Source organism: Furipterus horrens, unplaced genomic scaffold (genome assembly GCF_987537825.1).
Source record: "Furipterus horrens unplaced genomic scaffold, mFurHor1.1.pri manual_scaffold_2, whole genome shotgun sequence".
Lineage (NCBI taxonomy): Eukaryota > Metazoa > Chordata > Mammalia > Chiroptera > Furipteridae > Furipterus > Furipterus horrens.
The window spans coordinates 214,958,796-214,981,025 of NW_028327172.1; the positions used below are offsets into that span (position 1 = coordinate 214,958,796).

The following is a 22,230-nucleotide window of genomic DNA, read 5'->3' on the forward strand; positions in this document are numbered from 1 at the left end:
TTCTCTCCGTCCCTGCCACGCGCTCTCTTGCTAAGCAGACCCCCACTTCTGTCCCAATGTTCTGCACTCCGGCTGGACCGGGCCTCAGCAGCCCAGGGCTCACTGACAAAGCTCGGCCCACCCCGTCTCTGCAGGGTCAGTGATTTAAGAATAGCTCTTCCATGTTTAAACGGCTGTGTTCTAACGGCCATTTCATAGCTTGTCGTATCTTGGTGTGCTGACCCTGGAACAGACGGGGGGCTTATTCGTCACCGCGTCCCCAGAGCCCAGCACAGTGTGGAACACGCTCTCGCCTCACATGGTTTGCAGGGTGACCCCCCTTCCATGCCCCCAACACGGGCATGCCTGCCCTCCTGCGGTGGTCCTGAGGAATTGCAGACATGTGTGCCCAGGGCATTGCCAGCTTCGGCTTTGGTCCACGCACGTTTCCTGAGCACCAAGTCCCGGTGGTTTGACACTGAATGTCTTGAGGTCTTCAAATCCTCTTTAAAAACACAGGAATCACAACACTCTGTGCACAGGGCTGTTGTGAAGATGAATGAGTCATGAGTCCCAAGAGCGCGTGACGAACTGCAGTGGACTGGACAGGCTGAAGACGGTGGCTACTGTCACCACCCCACATGTAGCTCCACGGGCAGGAGTGTCAAAACGTCCCCAAGTGTGATTCAGGACGCGCCGAGTCCTAGGCCAACGCTGCATAAGCCAGGGTCAGGCATCTCCATGTGGCCCCACGGGCCCCTTCGGCCTCCAGGCCCCCCAGCCCCGCCCAGAGGAGGGGGAGGTCCACGGTGCCCCCTCCTCCCGTGCCAGAGGCCACGAGGGTGCTCCCACGGGAGTGCGGGTCACTGCTGGGGTGCGCAGCCCCGGCTGTGGGGCTCCTTACCTGACAAGCTGAAGTTGGACTGGTGGAGGTTTCTGATGGGCGGGGGCTGGTGTTTGGAAGGCGAGGACTTCGCAGAAGGAGCAGGAGTTGCATATTTGGGTGTAGCTGGCACCTCGTACACGGGACCGTCGTACATGCCCCTGGGGACCCCTTGTAAGCCGGAGACCTACACAGAGGGGGGAAGAGCACAACTGTGGACAAGGTGCACGGGTGGCTTCTAGCTCAGAGCCCTGTGGGCAGGACAGTGACCTACGGTCGTCTCGGGGACACACACACACACGCGCACACACCACACAGGCACCCACTCGCTCCAACATGTACACACGCACACAAGTACATGCATGCAGAATTCACACACCACAGCACTCACAATCTGACATGTGTGCACAGGCATGCCCGCGTGTGTACGGTCATATATGTGCACATGCACACATATATGTACACACAGAGACACACACAAGCTGGCCTTTCTGGAAAACATCAGCCCTTTAGTGTGGAAAGCAGGTTGTCATGGTGACAGGAGGGACCCAGTTAGGGTAGACAATGGACCCCTGTGGGAGTTTATCTCAAGTGTGGGCAAGCTCCCTCCTCGAAGCTGGACTAGGGATGGGCCGGAGCTGCTCCATGCCCCTTGAGGTCCCAAGGTCAGTGCTAAGATTCTTCAAGGAAAAGAGGGAAGGGAAGGCACAGAACGAAGGGGCACAGAGGGTGGCCTGCCACCCCCCAAGTTCGCTAGGGGCTGTTTATCTGCACCACAGTGGCCATGGGCTCAGGGCTTTCCCGGCCGTGATGCTGGTCCGTCCTTCCCAGCTCCGAGCACCAGGGTTCTGATCTGCAGGAGGACGGGTACGACACCTCACAAGGGGGCTGCGAGGACGTGCGCCCTGGTCAGTGACACACACCCCCCTTCCCCGCATGTGCACACCCCTTTGCAGTCTGCAACGCCCTGGGACCGCCACCGCCTGAGAAGCAGGCAGGACAGCGTCACGGCTCACACGGCTGTGACACACGTCAATGCTGCCCACGAGGGACAGGGACACGCACCTTGTTCCTGATCCGGACGCGCTGGTAGAGATACTCGGGGAAAGGCTTCCGTGGGATGAAGCGGCCCATGCCCTGGCTGACGCTGAGGCTGCCGTCCTCGAAGACAACCTTGCCCTGGCTGACGACCACCAGCGGGGAGCCACGGCACTCCATGCCCTCGAAGATGTTGTACTCCACGGACTGCGGGAGGCGGGGGGCGGGGGGTATGTGGTTGAGCGCCCACAGCTGCCGCATGGCCGCCATGCCTGGGCAGCGCCTGCTCCACTCAGACCCAGGCTTCCCGGGCTTCCCCTCTGAACACGCCTCCTCCGGGACTGTGGGCCACCCACTGCCGCCCGCTCCTTCCTTCACACAGCCCAGCCCTCGCCTCTGGGCACGTGGGGGGAGGGGCTGTCTGTAACCCCACTCATGTCGTCTGATGAGTCAGGACTGGGAAGGGGCCCCGGGAGTCAGGCATCGCGGCTGCTCCAAGCATGACGAACACTTCTGCGTCTCTTTAAATGTATTTTCTTTAGGATAGGATAGCTTTCTAAAATTAAATTACTCGCTGCCTATGGCGCAATTACATCCCGAAGGCCTCCGACAGTTTCATGTCTGTGAAATCCCCTCTGGCCACGGGGAAGGCCATGTTTCTATTTTCCTTCCTCCTTCCCTCCCTCTCTCCCTTCCTTCCTTCCCTCCCTCCCTCCTTTTCTTTCCTTTCTTTCTTTCAATCTGAAAGACAAACACATTTCCTTAACACACACATTCTTTTCATTGCCCCTGAAGTGAGCACAGCCAGCAGCAGCCGATTGCTTTGGATTATTTAACAAGTAGATCAGGCACCTCGTAAACAAATTCAAAAGACTCAAACAGTAAGTGATTTTGAAAAAGTCAGTCTCTCTTCTACCTCGGACAGAGACAGCTGCTTCGGGTGGACTTTTCTGTGCCCCCGAGGTTTCGGGTGCGAACCGCGGTCTCCCACGTGGCAAGTGCTCCGTGCAGTCCCACCTTCTCTCAGAGTGTCCACGTCAGCACACGGACGTGGTATAGAAACGCGTCTGACGTTCACTAAACAGCTGGGCCATCTCCCCCCACGCGACGTACTATAGTTTACCGACCCAGTTCCAGGGATGAGCGATGGGGTCGCTTCCCTGCCTCGGCGGACCAACGCCATGCTGACGGGCCCCCGTGTGTGTCCACACCGGCAGGTGTGCCCACCTTTCTGGATGTGAAGTCGGGGGCCAAAGAGTAAAGGGTTTGATTTTGATGGGTCTGCCCTCCAAAAAGGCGGCCCCAGTTCCAGTTTCCAGCAAACCCTGAGCTTGCCTGCCCCCCACGGGCGGGCCCACCTGCCTCCTACTCACCGCTGGTGCTCAGTCACCGGCCCAGGTGAGAAACAGCCTCTGACTGTCACGACCGGCACCTGCTTACCTGTAAGTGAGACTGGGCCTGTTTTTAAGTGAATAGAAACCATATGTACATTTCTTCTGGGTCACCGTTTTTGCGTTTCTGCACCCTGTTCCTTTTACTGGGCTCTGGGGATGGACTCTGTGGTCTCTCTGCGCCCTTAGGTTTGCTGGCGTCCAGGACATGTGTGACGCAAAGTGCAGAGACAGCCACAGGCTCAGGGCCTGGGACACGGCCCGCTCCAGGCACAGCCCTTTCCTGTGCCAACTCTGAGCCGCGGACGCAGAACGGAGCAGGAGGTTCCTAAACCAGACCCCAGCCCCTCCAGCTCGGCAACGTCCCTGAGGACAAGAGCGGGACCTAGAACCTCCGCCAAGTCTGAGAACGCTCGCATCTGTGAGTGAGAGCCCGAGAGGGGGCGGCGGGGACAGACAGCGCCTGCCCCTCACAGCCGCTGAGCCGGTCCTGTGCCACCCCTCCCCCCCACCTGGCCGAGAAACCAGACAGCAGGTCACAGCCTGGCTGCGAACTTCAGACCCCGTTTCTGACCAGAGGTTCCTAAGACGATCGCGAAGCCACCTGGCCTGCCCGCACCGGGCCTGTCGCGCGTCAGCCGGGACTCACCGACTTGTGACTCTTGGCTGTGATGGTCTTCACCCTGTCGGGGTCCCAGATGAGCACATCAGCATCCGAGCCCACGGCGATCCGTCCCTTTCTGGGGTATAGGTTAAAGATCTTGGCTGCATTGGTGCTGGTGACGGCGACAAACTGGTTCTCATCCATTTTGCCGGTAGCCTGAGGGCGAGAAGACCGTCCCATCATGGGGCTGGAGAAGGGACAACAGGACATGCCCACACCCAGCAGGGGAGTCTCGGCCAGGAGTCTGCCCTTTCCTCCTCTCCCCAGTGGCCGCATCGGAGCAAAGAATGAATTAACCCCTCACATATGCGTGACAGCCATTACAGTATCTTATCCGTGTCACTGGGCCCAAGCTTCTAGAATGTTCCTGGGGCGAGAGGTGGGGTGTCCCCTTACCACTGCCTTGTCCCAGACGACGGTCATCCGCTCCTCAATGCCGTTAACGCCCTCGGGGATCAGAGTGAAGTTATCCTTGCCCACCGCTTTCTGGGCAGTGCTGTAGGGACAGTGGCCACTACCCGTGACCTGCAGGTCTCCACTGGCAAGAATGAGGACAGGGTGGGGTTCAAAGCCAAGTTCAGAGCGAAGGGCAAATCCCGACTTCAGACGCTCAACACAGGCTTGAACCTAACACTCCGGAGAGATGCTGGGACAAGGGTTTGAGGCACATCATGGGGACTAGCGAGTGACGCCGGGAGGCCTACGGCCACGGGTGTCTGGCTAAGAACTGGCAGGAGCCCTGGGCCTGCGGAGAACGCTCTAGCTCAGCGCGGGCTCCACGGCTGGTCTGGATAAGGCTCCCCAGGCAAGCCTCCTCTTCCTCACCTGAAGAGGGGGATCCATCCAGAAGACAGGCCAGGCTATCCTGCCCTAGAATGCTGACTGGGGGGGCAGCCAGGCTGGGGAGTGGGGGGCCGGATCGGGTTCCGCCTGCAGAACATGGTGCGGCTTGTGTTTATCACGTTGTGAGGAAAGAACCCTGGAGGTCTCCAGGAAGGGGTGGGGACTTGGTCTGATTCAGGTTTTAAAATACCTGGGTGCCTGTTGGGAGCAGACAGTGGTGACACATGGGGACACGAAAGGGGCAGTGTGGGGACAGAGAGACGCAGCAGCTTGAGCCGGATGGCCAGGGCCAAGGGGGTGGGAAGCACCCAGATTCCGGAGCCCTTGGTCTGTGTCCTGCCGTCCCCCCGACACGGGCAAGACGGTGGGGCAGCAGCTTGCGGTCAGGCTTCTGTTTTGGACTTGGACACGCAGCGGCCCACCAGACGGCAGGCTGCCGACACCGAGGAAGCAGTTGGCTGTGCCAGCCCGGGGTTCTCATCTTTTGGGGGGAATGGGTTTCCACGTGGGTGCACACCCTCGACGCCTTGTGTTTCCTTCCGGCTAGAACACTCCCACTCGGCCCGCAGCGGCAGGCCCGCTGTCCCCTCCCCCACGAAGCCTCCACGGGTGTCCTGGCACTGAGCGTGCATCTCTGCCCCCAGAGCAGCCGGCACGCCTCCACACGTGGCCTTCCCCCTGAAGGCTCTTCCTTTGCCTGGCTAACAGCCCGGAAGGGGTGAACGTGGCTGTGCTCCTACTGTGCACACACAGCACAGCCCATGGCCACTTAGTGAGCCCAAAATTCCAGGCTGTCACCCACGCTGTGTCATGACAGCTCTGCCGACTAGCAAAGCCAGGCAGAGGGACATGACAGGTGACATGCCCTGCACACAGCAGCACAGCCCCTCAGCATCCCTAACCCTGTCTGCTCCCCAGTATCCATAGTAGGGGGTGCGGGACCAAAAGAGGGGCTTCCACAGTCACTGCGTGAGCAGCAGGTGGTCCCCATGCGAACGGAAGGGCTATTGAGCCTGTTCCCAGCCCTCCCCAGCCTCCAGCCGAGGCCTGGTCCACACCGTCTGGCCCCCCCACCTGTCACCCTCTGCCCCAGAAGCGCCCCCCCCCCCCCCCCCCCGCTCTCACCAGGCCAGCAGGGAGGTCAAGTAGTCCGGCGTGGTGGGGTCCGGGCTCAGGGGAGGGGAGGTCACGAACGCCGCCGCCTTGGCCCAGTTCTTGCTCCAGTAATGGGTGCCGTCGGTCCCCAGGCTCGCGGCGATGGGCTCACCGAAGACCAGGGGCCCTTGGGGACAAACAGACACGCGCGGTTGAGAGGGAACGGTCTCTAGGGGGCGACAGTGATGGATCTCAGACTCCAGAGAATAAGTGAGTGGAAGGCAGTAAACGGTCCACCTCCTCCCGGGCATCACACCAGAGGCCCCCAGAGGCCCCCAGAGGCCCCAGCGCCCAGCGGACTCGATCGGCAAGCTTCTGGATGGCAATGCGGTTAGTACCGGAGAGGACGACTCTCTCCTTTCACAGAGGGGTCAACTGAGGCTGAGAGACATGACCTGCTCTCTGCCAGGGTTCTGCCAGAAGCAGATCCTCAAGTAAGAGGTCAAGTATTATATTTGGGGGGTGATTCCAGGACACACTGGCTGGGGACCGAGGGCGTGACAATGGGGTCACAAGTCAAGAAAAGGTGAGTTATCACTGAGTCATGGCTGTGCGTACCTGCAGCTCAGTGCACGGGGACCCCTTTGAAACTGTGACGTGGCTGAGCCACCCCACCCCCGGGGGCCAGGGGGCAGGGCTGTTATCTAACCCCCGGGTTCCTGAGCACCCCCTCTCCCGGAATTCCACCCGCCGTCCAGGGAGGGAGCCAGATGCGCCTCTGCAGAACGATGTTTGCATGAGACGCAAAGGCCAAGGGGGTACAGCCCACAGCACAGCGCCAAGACCCCAGCTACAACCAAGGCTCAGACACACCTCACCCAAGGTCACACACTGACCGGCACACGGCACCTCAGGAATCAAACCTAAAACCAACGGCACGCCTTGTGTTCCGGCCGCCACCATCCCATCTCCCTTCTCAAACGTGCAGGAGGCCCACGGGGCTCAGGCTGGGCAACTGGCAGTGAGTCTCTGCCCTGGGCAGGGGCTCCGCCGGCGAACTTGAACCTGCTGGGCACCCCGGCCTCAGAGGCCCAGCGCCGGGCCGCGCACCTTTCTTCCTGGCCAGTGTGATGATGTCCGCCGCACTCTTGCTCATCACCTTGGTGATGTACACGGGGCAGTTGATCCGGCCCGCGATGGTGATGGCGCGGAACACAGCCTCAGCCTCCAGCTGGGGACACAGCAAATCCCAGGTCACGGGGGTGGGGGGGCGAGGGCAGCCACCACCCACCCGCGTTCCCAGGGCTCTCCTGGAACCAGGGTGCTCCAGTTTTCCTTCCGTGTGGGGAGAGGAAAACCTACTGCCTCCAAGGAGGGAAACATTGTCAGTTTAAAGACAGAAAGAAAGAGACATTAAGTCAGCGTGCATCTGGTGAGGGCTGGAAGGCAGAACTGCATTCTCACACCACTTGGAAGTACCCTGCGTGTTCTGTTAGAAGGAGATAACCCGGCAGAGTCATCAGAAGGCCCAGAGCCGGTCTGCCGGTTATAAAGCGCCCGACGTGAGTGAAGCCGTGCGCCCGCCCCGCATCCCCCCATTCCCGCCCCAGCTGGGACGACCTGCTGCTGGGCGCCCCCTGCCCCTCCAGACCCGCTTCCTGGACAAAAGGTCCTCGTGCTTTGCATAGTTCCATTTTTAATTTCCAGCACGTGGTCCTGCTGCCCGTGGCCAGCCCATGACACTGGCAGGAACAACCATGCGGTATGGGTCTGTGAACACGGAGCGTGGGTCTGTGAACATGCGGCATGTGTCTGTGAACACGCGGCATGGGTCTGTGAACACGCGGCGTGAGTCTGTGAACACGTGGTGTGGGTCTGTGAACACGTGGCGTGGGTCTGTGAACTCGTGGCGTGGCTCTGTGAACACGCGGCGTGGGTCTGTGAACACGTGGCATGGGTCTGAACATGCAGCGTGGGTCTGTGAACACGCGGCGTGGGTCTGTGAACATGTGGTATGTATGGGTCTGTGAACACCGCCTGCACGTCTGCCCTGATCTCTCACCGGGGACCAGGAACAAGCAGTTCATGGGCAGTGGAGCTCACGTGTGGGGCCCCCGGGGGAGGAATCTGTCTGTTCGTGTTGCGTCCCCAGGGGTCAGGCCCGGGGTCAGGCCCAGAACACAGGCGATCTAATGAGGCCTCAGGGAACAGCCTCAACTCAACGGCTTCCAGGGTACCCTGCTTGCCTTCCTCTGTCCCCCCTACACACACACGCTAGCACACACACACACATGTGTGCACATACACTCAACACATGCACACAATGCGCAAACTTGCACGCCCGTACATATGTTCATGTGCACACGTATGCTCACACCCATGCACATGCACATGGGCGCCAAAGGCTCACATGCACGCATACACACTCCGCCACTCCTGGGGGAATTCATTATTTTCACGTCTCAGCACACGGCAGGCAGCGGGCAGGGCAGCTGTTTCACAGGCGCGAGGCCTGGGACATGGGGCTCTGCTTCCTTATCAAATATGCAAAGTCCTCGGTCCTTATCCAGTCTGGACACTTGACGGGCCAGGGGGCACTGGTGGGAAGTGCCTGGGCTCCCTCCGCTCTGGGGCAGAGCCCCTCCTGGCTCCTCTGGCCAATCTGCAGCCTCAGGGCTCCCGGGTCAGAGGCCAGACCCGGGGAGGGCCGACGCACACTCGTGGAGGGGGCCTGGGAGGGAGCGGGGGCTCTGGCTGGGCTGCTCCAGCCGGAACAGCATCGGGTAGCTCAGTGACGTCAGAGTCACACCAAGTGCAGGGCCCCTTTACCTCCTCAGGCCGGCTCAGCGCGTGGCCCTCGGGGCCTGTGATCCCCATCTCCAGGATCCGCTTTTGTTCCTGCAAGACAAGGACAAGGAGTCAGCAATCACGGAACACCAGAGCCGGGCGGGCCGACTCCCCGACCGCCCCTCCCTCGGACAGACGAAGAGCTGAGGCGCCATCCCCAGGGACCAGCGGGAAGAGGCGGGTAACAGGGGAGCCTCAAAGACCACCCTCCCCCTCCCCGCCTCCGAGCCTCCGCCGCAGGGTCTCCCTCGGAAGATGGGTGCCACCTGTGCGGTGTGTGAGGAGGTCGAAGGTCCCTGAACCGGGAGTCCGGCTCCAGGCCTGTCTCTGTGGCTCAGGGCAAGCTGGGTAAGCCTCAGTCCTCTCTCCCTTCCTCCGGGGACAAGAGTGCCTGCGTCCCTGGCTCCCATCGTGGGTCAGTGAGGCCACACGTGTGAAATGGCAGTGCCACGCCTGGCGTATGGTCGGAGTCCTCACTCAGCGGCCGGCTCTACACGGCACCCCCTTCCCGGGACCTGCCCGTCCGCAAGTTTGTCCTATACCCTTGAAACGGTTCCCCAAGCTAATGGCCCAGATTCAAAGCCGTTTGCTCCGAGGTTTTCTCGCCCCAGGAATACTTTCATTTCTCCAAAAAGATTATTTTTGCTTTGCGCCGACGTCAGCTGCACGGCTGCTAATTTTAACGCCTGCCATTGCTGTGCCATCATTCTTACCAGGAGCCCCAGGGCCGTATCCCCCATGAAAAAAAGACACCATTTCCACCGCCGCCGTGGTTAAGCTGGAGCTTATGACAGAAACGTAAGCTGCAAACGATTTCAAGATCTAACCGCTGGGGTGGGTCTCGGTAAACAGCTGAGCGATTTCAGCTACGGAAGACGATGTTCACGAAAAGATTTTAGTGTGGACAGATCCCTATGCAGGATTGTTTAAACGTCATTTACGCTTTCTATTGGAAGGAAGGGAGGGAGGGAGGAAGGGACGGAGGGGGAGAGGGACAGCGGTGGGGGAGGGGAAGGACCAAAGTGCCACAAATGGGGGGAAACTCAGAACCCTCCGGACTGGAGCAGGGCTTCTAGAGAAAGACCGCGGGCTGAGCACTGGCATGGTTTCTGCTCCCTCGGATACCCCACTGAAGGGGCAGAAAAGCACCCAAAGGCCACGAGAACGCAGAGGAGACAACAGAGGGAGCCTGGATGCTGTAAAGCCGCCGTGCCAAAGGCAGCAGGTTTCTGGGAGCAGAGGGAGCGAACTCTGAAGTTCGCCGCGAGGAAAGCCAAGAAGCCCCCGACGTAAAGCTCAGAACTGGGGCTCCTTCCGTTTTCACCGGAAAGCTGTTTAGCAGTAACCACTGACGCTGAAGAACACGCCGCCCCACAGCAACCCCACTCCTAGGGACGTACGAACAGAGGCAAACGTGTTCACAGAAGGCGGAACCGGAAGGATCAGGAAGCTCTGCGCACAGCAGCCCCCGCGCCCGAACTCTGCGAGCCCCCTGGAGAGTACGCTCGGACCCACTCCCGCAGCGGAATCCCCACCGGGACGAGAGGGGACCGCCTCGTGGGACAAGAGGAACGGGTCTCACAGGCCCAGTACTGAGCCAAAGCAGCCAGGCAGGAGCTTCTGCACGGTCCCATCTTTATGAAGTTCAACGCCAGGCAAAACGGAGCTGGGTGTGGTAGGCACCGTCCAGGAGGCCCCCAGGGAGCCACCCCCTGGTTTCTGTGCCCTGGTGGGGCGCTCCGTCCTTGTGGGTTAGCAAAGGACCGGACCCTGCAAGTGCCGCAGGGCAGCTCCGTCACCCCCACGGCACAGATGGGCGTCACCCCCCGAGGCACACAGGTGGCACAGATTGGCAAACTCAGACACACAGACCACGAGGGCTGCCAGGGGCCTTGCTGCCGATGGGGGGTGCGTGCCCCCCACCAGGTGTGCCCCCCAGTCCTTGGCCGGACCTCCTTGGCCAGGTCACCCCCAGTGCCTGCACCCCACTGTCACCCCTTCCACAATAAGCAGCAGCCTGAGGAGCACGGGGCGGAAGCGCACGGCACTCACCTGAGCGATCAAGTCTCCGTTTTCCGCGTGGACCAGGATCACCGCTCCCAGCCCCTTAAGGAAGGTGAAGGCTTCGTAGAGCTAAGGGGGATAAACAGGCCGGGGTGAGACAGAAGCAGGGCCGTCTGCAAAGGCTGCTCCTCTGCTCACCCCGCCATCACGCACGGGCCCGGCAGAGGCAGCACGGGCCGCGCCGGGAATGAATGAACTGTTTTATTCGACGACAGGTGAGCCTCGGGAAGGGTCTGCCCTTGACCCTGAGGAGGCCCGGGTGGGGCAGAACTGATCACAATCTCGGCCCGCAGGACCACACCCTGTGTCTCCACGCCTGTCCCCACCTCTGGCCTTCTGTTTGCACGGGCTGGTGGTGACGCTGCCGCCGGGAGTCGTTTCTCGTTTGACTGAAACTGTGTAACTAAACCTGCTCAGCCTGGACTGTGGTCACCCACAAACCTCGGGAGATGCGCCTCTTTACAAAATGGGAACCCTTGTTATTTGCTAGAATGCCACGGGGTGGGGGAGGGGGACATGTTCTCCAATAACTAACGCTCAGGTAATACACAACCTGCCCAGCATCACCAGGTTTAGCCAACATGGGCTCTGCCTGTCGCCCGGTTCCTGCTCCCCCCCACGAAGGCACTGCAATCCAACCTCAGCCCGTGGCAGGACCAAGGCCACTGCCTTCCCTCTGCAGGGCTCTCGGGTCCTAGCCCTGTTCCGCACGGGTGCAAGAGGACCCCACCCCCCACTGCGCGCTCTCAGGTGCAGGCAGCAGGTGTGGGAGTGCTGGGAGTGCCCGCCGGACCCCCCGTAACCAGGGCTTCGGGGGGGCAGGCATCAGAAGGAAACAGGAAAACGGCAATGATGTGGAGCGCTTCCTGACGCCTCTGGAAGTAAGACTTTCTCTAACCCTGAGGGTCTGTGTTGGAAGGCAGGACCCACGCTTCTTCCCGGCACATCACACTCAACAGTGATCATGATTAATAGCCGTGAACACCCACAGGCACCCGTTCTGCGCCAGGCACCATCCCACAGGCTTCCTGGTGGGACGTCATTTCATCCTCGGAGCCCAAAGGAACAGAGTGGTTAGGGAAGCTGCCCGAGGCTGCACAGCAAGGCCCGGCTGGCAGCGAGGTCATCTGGCTCTGGCACCCATGCCGCCCCCGCCACACCGACCCGTCCTGTTGAACAAGCAGAGGGCAGGGCCAGGATAACAAGGCAAAGCCAGGAGCCCCACAGGGGGAAGGCCAGGGCCCACGAACTGGGAACCCCACACATGTACCTATTACTTAGCATCATCTTCCTCCGCTCGTTCCCGCCAGGTAGCGACTATTTGGCGCTGGCCAGGCCAGAGATGCTTACACCTTACAGATGAGAACACGGAGGGAGGAAGTGACTGAGGGACAGCCAGGATTCTCCTCCAGGGTCAGAGCTCGTGAAACGGTCCCCAGCCTGGCTCAAGCCCCAGAATCAACTGCAGAATTTTTGGAAAACCCGAGCCCTCTCCATGAGCATCTGCGACAGAGTTTAGGGGTCTGTGTTTTTAATGCGATCTTTAGGTGATGCTAAGGATGAGCTGGGGGTGGGGACCTCCATGCATGGGGTCCCCTTCGCTCTGCCCCACGCTGATGCCAGGAAGGAGTGCAGGCCCAGGAAGGACGATGACAACACAGGGCCACGTGGCAGTTTAGCGTCAGAGCCGGGACTTGGCCCCAGAGCGCTCCCCGGCCCGTTCCGGCAGGGCGGGCCCGTTCCTGCCCAGCGAGGACAGGCGGCGCGCGGGAGGGCCTACCTGGCTGTCGGACATTTGGTAGAGATCCTTGTAGGCCATGTACACCTGGAAGGAGTTGATACCTGTTCAAGATAAAGAGAGAAAAGAAAATGCCCTTAAGGAAAATGATGCCCGTCTTCCCCGTGAATCGATGATCACAGTACAGCGTGGGAACGGCCGGGGCAGGAGGGCACACGGGAACTCACGGCAGGGGGCACGCCCAGCCCGGGGGTGTGGGCAGGGGCCAAAGGGGCCCTCCAAACTGCATCTAGAGGAGGGGGGAGGGGGAGGGGCAGGGAGGAGGGGTGTGCAGGGATGTGCGCAGGTGGAAGATGAATGCACATCGGGTGCACACGTGCTAGAAAGTGTCCTGTGGCTGAAGTGAAGAGCGCATGTGTGTTTTGGTAACCCCCTGTACGTTCTGTTAGGGTAAAATACAAATAACAGAACTCAAAGTCGCAGCCCTTGTAAAGCGCACAGTTCAGGGGCATTTAGCGCATCTACAAGGCAGCCGCACGCCACCTACATGCTTTTAAAGGGAGTGACGTGAGGTGACCGTGTCTCAGAAACAGTCTCCGGACGCCGCGTGCAGGGTGGGCGGCCGAGCCGGCAGGGGACACGCAGACAGGCAGGAGGGGCGAGGCTCTGAGCCACGCCGGGAGCTGCAGGGGCGGGGGGCGCGGCGGGAGAACCTGACCCTAATTCACCTTCGGGGGCCTGAAGACAGGACCACATTTTATACATTATTTCATCTTGCACACCCACGACACGTACTACCTAATTAACACTGGCTGATGAAATCAGAAAACACTTTGATGAAAAATGAAGAATTTAAAGCAAAAGGGTTAAACAGATTGGACTTCTTTTACATTAAGCAACAGTGAAGCCAAGCCAAGAATCTTTTCTTATGTAAAAAGCCTTGGCAACAAAAATGTCCTTTCCCCAAAGTCCTGGAATAAAGTAAAAGAAAAAATAATATTCAGAAATTAACATAAAAGTATCCATTTCAAATTAGTCAAGTAGGCTTAAATAAAAATAGGACAATTAATTGGTATTACACTCCTTGTAAAGATAAACCCTTTCTTAAACACAAAAAATATATTAGAGACACAGATAAAAGGTCAAGGGGCAAACAGGCAACACCAGAATGAGAGGTAAATTCATAGCCTTAAATGCTTCCGTATTATCATTTTTAGCCTCAGCTGAGGACACACGTATTGATTTCAGAGAGAGGGGAAGGGAGAGAAAGAAAGAGGGAGAGAAATATCAATGCAAAAGAGAAACATCTATCGGTTGCACCCCGACCAGGGACCAAACCTGCAACCTAGGTGAGTGCACTGACTGGTATAGAACCTGCAACCCTCCGGTTTGTGAGATGAAGCTCCAACCAACGGAGCCACACCAGCCAGGATACACTTCGTTATTTTTTAAAGGAAAGGGGAAGAGTAAGCTTCCATGATAAAAAATTTTTAAAGTAATGCAACTTCACTAGAAATTAGAAGTAAATAATACAAACAAAAGCAGAAGTAGTGAATTAGAAAACATGGCAGACTTAGCAAAAACTACACCCTAGAACCAGTACTTGGGGGGGAGGGGGATAAGGGAAAGCTCCCTCAGATGAAAAACTGTGAAAAAATCATGACAGATTTGACTTGTCATAAATGAAAATCTTCTATAACTTCATTCTTAAAAACACAAAACAAGCAAAAACCAACACAGTAAACATATCTGCAACAAAGAAAACACCAGACAGCAGTTATTTCTGGGGATGGGGGGAGCTGGGGCAGCTGGGACGGTTGTATTTTTTTATTAATAACTGAGTGGGGTAACCTCATAAATGGCTCATAAAGGCACAGTTTTGCTGTGTGCGATTTTCTGTATCTGTTTTATTTTATGTTAAAAAGATTCAAATGAAAGCAAAGAAGCAAAAACCACTCGAGGCAAGCAGACAACTGCAGCAGAAAAACGGCTAACGAATAAAGATAAGAAAGGGAAGTGGTCGTATCTGTAATCAAAGTGACTCCGGGGAAAACCTCGGCGGGACACCCGCCCCGTTTAAAGGCTGCGGCTGCCGCTGGGCGGCGGCTCTGGGAGGGGACAACGTGGCCTTTCTGACACGGCAGGTAGATGGTGACGATAGGACCGTAAGACAACGGGACAGTCCCTGGGCACCTGGCTTAACCAAGTGCTCAGGTTGTAAAGAAACGTCTCTGGTTATTAGAATAAAATGTTTTAATTTAAAAAATAATAATGTAAGTTGCCCAGTGCTAGCGAATGTGCCTCAAAATGAGTCCCTCCCCCGGAGCAGGGGACAGTGAGACCGGGCGCCAGCACTCCGTAAGGGCTCAGAGAACAGGGAAGCGCCACACGCCGGGGCTGCGAGTGCGTCCCCGTCTGGGGCCCGCTCCTCCCCTGGGAGCCCTGGGACGCACAGCAGAGCCGGACTCCCAGACGCGCCCCCTCCCGAGGCCGTCACCGCAGCCTCTCTCCCGGGAAGGAGCACACCCTCAACAACCGTGCCGGACACCTCTGGGGCCGCCAGCCCGTTCACAACACCCCCCCCCCCTTCTCAGGACTTTCGCACATTTCCTGGCAACTCCGTTTCCCCGACCCACCCTCTGACCGTGGGGGCAGCCGAGATCACACCCTGCGGCCCGGGCCCCAGCCGACGCTGAGCTGGGCCACGAGGAGAGTCCAGCTGGTACCCAAAGACACCTGGCCGGTCTCCAAGACAGATGTGCACCCTCAGAGGTGGGCTGTTCCGTCCCACCGCAGGAATGATGGGAGCGGGGGACACAGGAGCGGGGGGAGGGGGAGGACAGAGCTGGGTTATGACCAGATGGCCCCGTGAGGGTCCTTTCCACAGACCCTGTTTTGTCATCCGCAAACCAGCAAGTGTCCAGCTCAGCGCCATGAACTGCATTCGCGGTGCCGAGCAGCCACCCCACCGTCTCCAGAACGCTTCTTGCTGGCAAAACGGAAACTGTGCCCCATTAAACAGCCCCCATCCCCCACCCCCCACTCCCTAGCACCCACCATTCTACTCTCTCTAGGGACCCGACTCCCCTAGGGACCTAGAGTGCCATCGTACGGTGTTGGTCCCCTGATGACTGGCGTGTCCTCCAGGTCCACCCACGGCGGCGTGTGTGATAGAATTCCCTTTCTTTGTAAGGCTGAGGAGCATCCCACTGCATGGATGGACCACATTTTCTGTATCCGTTCGCCCATGGACAGACACTCAGCTTGTTTCCTTTCGTGGCTGGAGAACCAACACTGAGCCTAGGTGGCGGGTCCTGCACCTGCTGCCTGGGCCCCGATGCCACGGATGCAGAGGAGCCACCGAGGGAGCCTCAGAGGCCAGCGCAGTGACCTGGCCCACGTCACCAGGTCAAGAAGTGTGAGAGCAGGGTTCAATCCCAGGGGGCCAGCTTCTGGGGGCTTTCTATATACACCCCGCTGCTGTCTGTAAGGATGTGATGCGTCCTTTCCTTGTGCACTTGTGAGAGACCGAGGAGGGAGACGATGGGAAGTCTGCCCCCTTCCCCGTCGTCCCTCCCCAACACCCCCGCCAGACGGGGGGCGGGCAGTGCCCAGTGTCCATGCCCAGCTCTTTGCTCTGTGGACACACCTGCCCCAGCGAGCGTGCGCGTCCTAACAGAGACGCCCTTCCCCCACAGCAAACAACTCAACAGCCTGTGCTGAGCCCCAGCCTCCTTGGGACACGAGGGACCCACCATCCACCCCCACCTGCCAGCTGCAGGGAGCGCTGCAGGAGGAAGACCCTCAGCCGTCACTGAACCTCTGAATGATCCTCTGAGGAGACAGCTGCTGAGCTCAAGGCCATGCCCTTCCCAGAGGGCCACTCCCAATGCCTGGCGTCCCCTGCCCTGTCCTCCCTCAGGACAAACATGCAGGGCGTCCAGGTCTCTGAGCATCTCGTGGGCAATCCTGAGAGCCCTCCCGGGAGGCAGGCTGACGGTCCCCTAAAGAGGCTCACTCCCTGACCCCCCGAACCCGAGAATATGTTCTCTCCCAGGCAAAAAGGCTCTGCAGACAAGACCAGACTGAAGACCCCGAGACGAGAGGCCATCCTGGGTTTTTGGGGTGAGCCCGATGCAGTCATCAGGGTCACAGAGGGAGATGTGACAATGGAGGGAGACTGGGACATTGCAGGGCTGGGGCCAAGGAGGCGGCAGCCGCTGAGCTCGGGAAAGCAAGGACCCTCCCCGGAGCCTCTGGAAGGAACGCGGCCAACTCACACCTAACACCTGGATTCTGGCCCCTAAGACCCATGTCCGACCCCCAGTGGGTCATGGTTTTAAACCATGGCGTGGCTGGTTTTGTCCCAGTGGCAACAGGGAACGAACACACACCCACTTCCTGCAGGTCCATTTCTGCTGACAATCTTTAAAAACCCCCAACTGGTGACAGGTCAACCCAGTATCGCCACGAAAACTGACATACAATGACCATAAACTAATAACGGACACTACGGAATCCTTACCCCAAGCCAGCACTGCCCAGGGGACTCTACAGACAGTCTCTCATTTGATCTTCAAAACAACCAGTTTCCAGATGGGGAAACTGAGGCAGGGAGGTGGAGGGACTGACCCAGGCTCACACATCTGCTCACTGGAGAGCTCTGGTGTCCGTGACATTTTATTGAGTGGGGAAAAAGCATAATGCAGAATAGTATGCATATTATAATCCCATTTATGTAAAAGTTACATGCGTGTGTCGACATGTATGCAACTAGGATATGTATGTACATAGTCCAAGGTTTTGTATACGCATATACAGATAGGAAAGCAAAATATCAAATTATCACTTTTTATTTACACAGTTCCATATCCTCTCTCTAAATACGCACTGATTCTGAAACTTAAACCAATAAAAAGCACTTTGCAATGCCAGTTACCCTTAAAACCCCTGAGTGCACCTAAAACCCTCACCCCGTCTCTCCCGGCAAGTTCCTCGTCAAGGGACGAGAACACGTCTCTGCCCCTCCCAGCCCAATGCCCGGAACGGGACCCCACGGAGAGGTGTGTCGCTCATGACCACGTGTGACCCCGTGTTCCACCCCAACCCCACAGCGAGGCCATGACGGGTGAGCTGAAGCCCCTGGTAACCAGTAGAACTGCTCAGGAGTTAACATCAGGCCGTCCCCTCTCCTCCACGAGGGACCCGCGCCAAGACCCCCAGGGGATGCCTGGGACTGTGGATGGCAGCAAGCCCCCCAGACACCACACTTTTCTCACGCATACACGCCGACGGTAAAATGTGCCTGATAGGTCGGGCACGGTAAGAGAGTAACAGCGATGGCCCATGATGAAAAGAACCGCGGTAACCATACCGTGATGAACGCCACGTGGACGTGGTCTCTGTCTGTGTCTCCCGCCCACAGACAGAACACGTTTCCACCTGAGCTCAGCTCCCCACACCGCGCCTGCACCCTTGGCAGCTTGAGGTACGACAGGAAGAATCATTTGCCGTAGGTCCTCGCAACCTCAGCATAGGATTTTTTTCTTGTTAAGGCAAGAACGTCCCCTTTCTCGCTGACGGGAAGCACCGCGCAGCCTCGCTGTGGCACATCCCACGGGCCTGCAGCTCTGCTCCTGTGCTTTGGGGCCGTCATCAGGGGAAGGAAGGGCGCCGTGAACAACGCCCCGCAGCGCTGTGACGGCCGATCTGATCCCCGAGCAGGACGGTGCACAGGGCAACGGCTCGCGTCTGGCGCGGGACCGCACCACACCGCTCAGAAGGGCACACGGTGGAACCCTGACAAACTGCTTACTCCTGCTAGTTTCCACTGAGCATTTCCGGACCCCCGTGGGCCGCAAGTAACCGAAACCGCGGAAAGTGAAGTTGCCAGAGGGGGTGATGCCTGTACACTGTACGCTTCCTCAGACGAGGATTCTGTGCAAAATAAGAGCATGACTGGCAGGCCCTGAGCCGGAAGGGGGGCCGCCTCCCTGCCATGGAGGACTCGGCCACACAGCCCTGACACGCGGGCAAAGGACACGATCGGACAGTCACGCGAGGGAAAACGTGCACGCGGCGTTTCACGTGATGAGCACCTGAAGACCAGCGAGGGTAACGGCAGACGGACCCTCCCCCATCGAATCAGCAAGGGTTCCCTAGGAGCGGCAACACCCAACGGTGGGAACATGTGGGGGGCCAGGGACACGGGTCTGTGGGCGTGCCCGGGGGGGGTGCCCCTCGGAAAAGCAGTCTGGCACTACGCGTCATGACCCCGAAGTAACCCTGACTTCACTTCTGGAAATCTGAGGAAGTCATCGGAAACACAAACTAACGTGTATATGCGAGGCTGTTCCCCGTAACACAACTTCCAGCACCGCGAGCGGGAAGCCCAGGCGCCCCGTGAAAGCAAAGCCGCTGAGCCATTACGAGCTACTAAAGTTATTGATGAAAAGTAATGGTGACTCACAAGGCGCGCAGTAAAAGGAGGGGCTCCCGAGTACTGCAAACGTGGAACTAGGTAAGAGAGACGCGTGTGAGCGGACAGGGAACGGGAGGCAAGGACCCCTAATGTGCGTGCTAAGTGGCCACTGGGACGAGGACCCAAGGAAAAAACATGTTTTCCCGTCTCTCAATTTTCCGATTTTTTTTGGTATTGTGGTAATGGTACTTTTATAATGAGAAAAGACAGCATATCTATTTTTTAAATCCTCACCCGAGGATACGTTCATTGATCTTAGAGAGGAAGAGAGAGGAAGAGTGGGAGGGGGAAGAGGGAGAGGAAGAGAGAGAGAAATATCAATCAGTTGTGCCCTGTACGTGCCCAGACCAGGGATCAAACCCACAGCCTAAGCATGTCCCCTGACTGGGAATCGAACCAGCAACCTTTTGATGTACAGGACGATGTTCCAAACAAATGAGCCATCCAGCCAGGGCAGCATATCTCATTTAATAAAACACCCCCCAGCTCTCCTTGAAGCACTGCATCCAAGGCTGCCGCCGCAGCCTCTGGAATGGCCCCTTTCCAGACTGACTACATGTGCCCTGGCTCCTCCTGGTCTCCTGGGCTTTGCGTCCGTGTGTCTTCTGTTCAGTTCACCTCCATCCGATGTGATGCCCACTGTGCAGCGTCCTCACTGTGCGGACACCTGGTGTGGCCCCGAATGGGGGGAGCCCAAGGGGAAGACAGGGGTGCACAGACACAAGCCCCTTCTCCCTCACAGAGCGCAGGGTTTCAGGGAAGTACCAGACAGGTGACCAGAATACTGTCATCCAAGGACAGTGGAAAAGGTGCCTCAAAAGAAGCCCAGGTAGCCCACTGTGGAAATTTCAGAGAGGAAGCAGTTCTGCCACAGAAATGGGAGGGGGCGCTCGCTGAGCTGGGTAGCAAAAGAAAGGGCCTGGGGGCATTCCTGGCGGGGAAAGCATGAGCAAAGGCCCCGCAGTGTGGCAGCATTCAGGGGACAGCACCCAGGACAGCGAGCACCCAGAGAGTTCATGGTGGAGGCAGAAAGGTGCAGCGAGATCGCTGAGGGCCAGGCACCAAGTCGTGAATCAGGCCTTCTTCTGTGAACGGGGGACCTCCAGGGGCCCATCCCTCCGTTGTGTCGCAGCGCACAGTGGGGCTCATGGCAGATGCAGATAAAGGGACTTTAACTGCATGCAATCAGGTCCACCAAAGTCACAGGGATTCCAGAGCCATGCCCCTCTGGGGCTGCAACTGACCTTTGTCCTGCACCAGCACCTCCAGCTCCTCCCGAATGCCGTCGTACCAGCTTGTGATGTCCACGTGGAGGGAGTAGTCGCAGCAGGATTTGGTGTCAGCCGCCTCATGCCATTTCTCGAAGGAGGTCAGCAGGCTGGACCCAGGTTCCGGGACCACGTGGTCAACTGGGACAGAAAAATGTGTCACATTCCAAGATGTTTAGGACCCAAGTTGCTCCAGTGGAAGCCTCTCTGCCACCATCATCATCATTATCACCATCATAACCACCACCACCACCATCACCACCAACACCATCATCACCACCACCATCATCATCACCACCATCATCATCACCACCATCATCATCGCCATCACCATCATCATCACCACCACCATCATCATCGCCATCACCATCATCATCACCATCATCATCACCACCACCATCACCATCATCATCATCACCATCATCACCATAATCATCACAATCAAAATCACCATCACCATCATCACCATCACCATCATCATCAACACCATCACCATCATCATCATCGCCACCATCGTCACCATCATCATTCCATCATCATCATCACAATCAAAATCACCATCATCACACCCCACCATCACTGTCAATATTACCATCACTGCCACCATCAAATCACAATCATCAGCAGGGACACTGTCACCACCACCTTTAGTCTCATTACCACCACTGTCACCCCTATTATTGTTATTGTCACCTGCAGCAGCATCACAGATATTTCTCAAATGCTTAGAAGTGTCAGATACAGAGGCGTTACACCAATTATCTCATTAAATCCTCACAACCATCCTGGGACAGAAACATGAATATCCCCATTTTTCAGATGAAGAAACTGAGGCTCAGAGAGGGTTAGGCACTTGTCCAAGGCCACCCCACCAGGAACCAGGGCTGGGGGAACGCCCACAGAGCCTTGCCAGCTGCAGTTGGAGCCCCCTCCCGCTGCACCTGCCACGGGAGAGGCACTATTTGTTATGCAGCATCCTGGTGGCGATGCTGACGAATACAACTGCCTTCCAGCTGTGTCACCTTAAGGCTACTCGCTTCTCGGAGCCTCTGTGCCGACACGTGCCGTAACAGTACCTATGTCACTTGTTCCAAAACTTTAGCCGTCTGCAGAGCATGTTCGGGAGTTTTTGCTTTATCTCTCTATAATCCGTATCAACTTAACTTAATACCTTTCCTAAATCAATTCACAGCTTCTAAAAACCTAAATTCTGACTTCAGTCTCAACCTAAGTGATAACATCCATGAGGTGCTAGTTATTTTATTTCAATATGCATTAAAATACTTTATAATTTTCAATGCCTGCATTGCCTCTAAAGTCATTTTGTGAGCCACCGGGAGCACATAACACGCTGACCTGTATGGCAGGGCTGTGGTGACAATCACACCGAATGGCACCCTGACCAAAGTGCCTGAGGCATGCTGAGCACTCGCGTGTTGCTGATGATGCTGGGGATAAAGACAAGTCACGGTCTGTGTCCCTAAGGTCCCCGGGGTGCAACTCACTGATCATCGTGGTCCCGCCCGCCAGCGCCGCCCGGGTCCCCTGGAAGAAGTCGTCAGCGGCAGCCATCCCCTGGGAAGGCTTCTGCAGGTATGTGTTGACATCAATCCCTCCGGGAATAACCATCCGCCCGTTGGCCTCAATGGTCTTCACTCCACCAGGAACGATTAAGTTCTCTCCTATTTGTCTGAAGACAAACAAGAGAGAGGACTTGGGTGCTTAAAGGGAAAGGAAATGGGAGTCACCCACGCAGCTTCACAGCCACCGGGAAAACAGCTCTGAGCCAGGCGCTATGCGGGGCACTGGGTGGACAGAGGTAACTCCAGGGGCAAATGGTCACGATCCAGCGCAGCAGAGGGGTGGGGAGCACAAGGCAGGCTGCTTCACCAGCCTGCTTATCTGGGAAGGCTTCCAGGGGGAGGTGGCGGCAGAGCTG

The 22,230-nt window shown here is 57.7% G+C and overlaps 1 protein-coding gene across 1 annotated transcript in view; it reads right to left on the minus strand.

Moving 5' to 3' along the window:
• The window catches only part of CRMP1 (collapsin response mediator protein 1), a 45,292-nt gene that overhangs the window by 2,785 nt on the left and 20,277 nt on the right, over positions 1–22,230 (minus strand). The window contains exons 3-13 of the mRNA XM_090267095.1: positions 21,797–21,981; positions 20,268–20,432; positions 12,585–12,646; positions 10,793–10,873; positions 8,723–8,791; positions 7,004–7,124; positions 5,924–6,080; positions 4,352–4,493; positions 3,941–4,111; positions 1,928–2,107; positions 884–1,049 (exon numbers count right to left, since the gene is read on the minus strand). Coding sequence (XP_090123221.1) covers positions 884–1,049; positions 1,928–2,107; positions 3,941–4,111; positions 4,352–4,493; positions 5,924–6,080; positions 7,004–7,124; positions 8,723–8,791; positions 10,793–10,873; positions 12,585–12,646; positions 20,268–20,432; positions 21,797–21,981 — 1,499 coding nt within the window. The remainder of the gene's footprint in view (positions 1–883; positions 1,050–1,927; positions 2,108–3,940; positions 4,112–4,351; positions 4,494–5,923; positions 6,081–7,003; positions 7,125–8,722; positions 8,792–10,792; positions 10,874–12,584; positions 12,647–20,267; positions 20,433–21,796; positions 21,982–22,230) is intronic.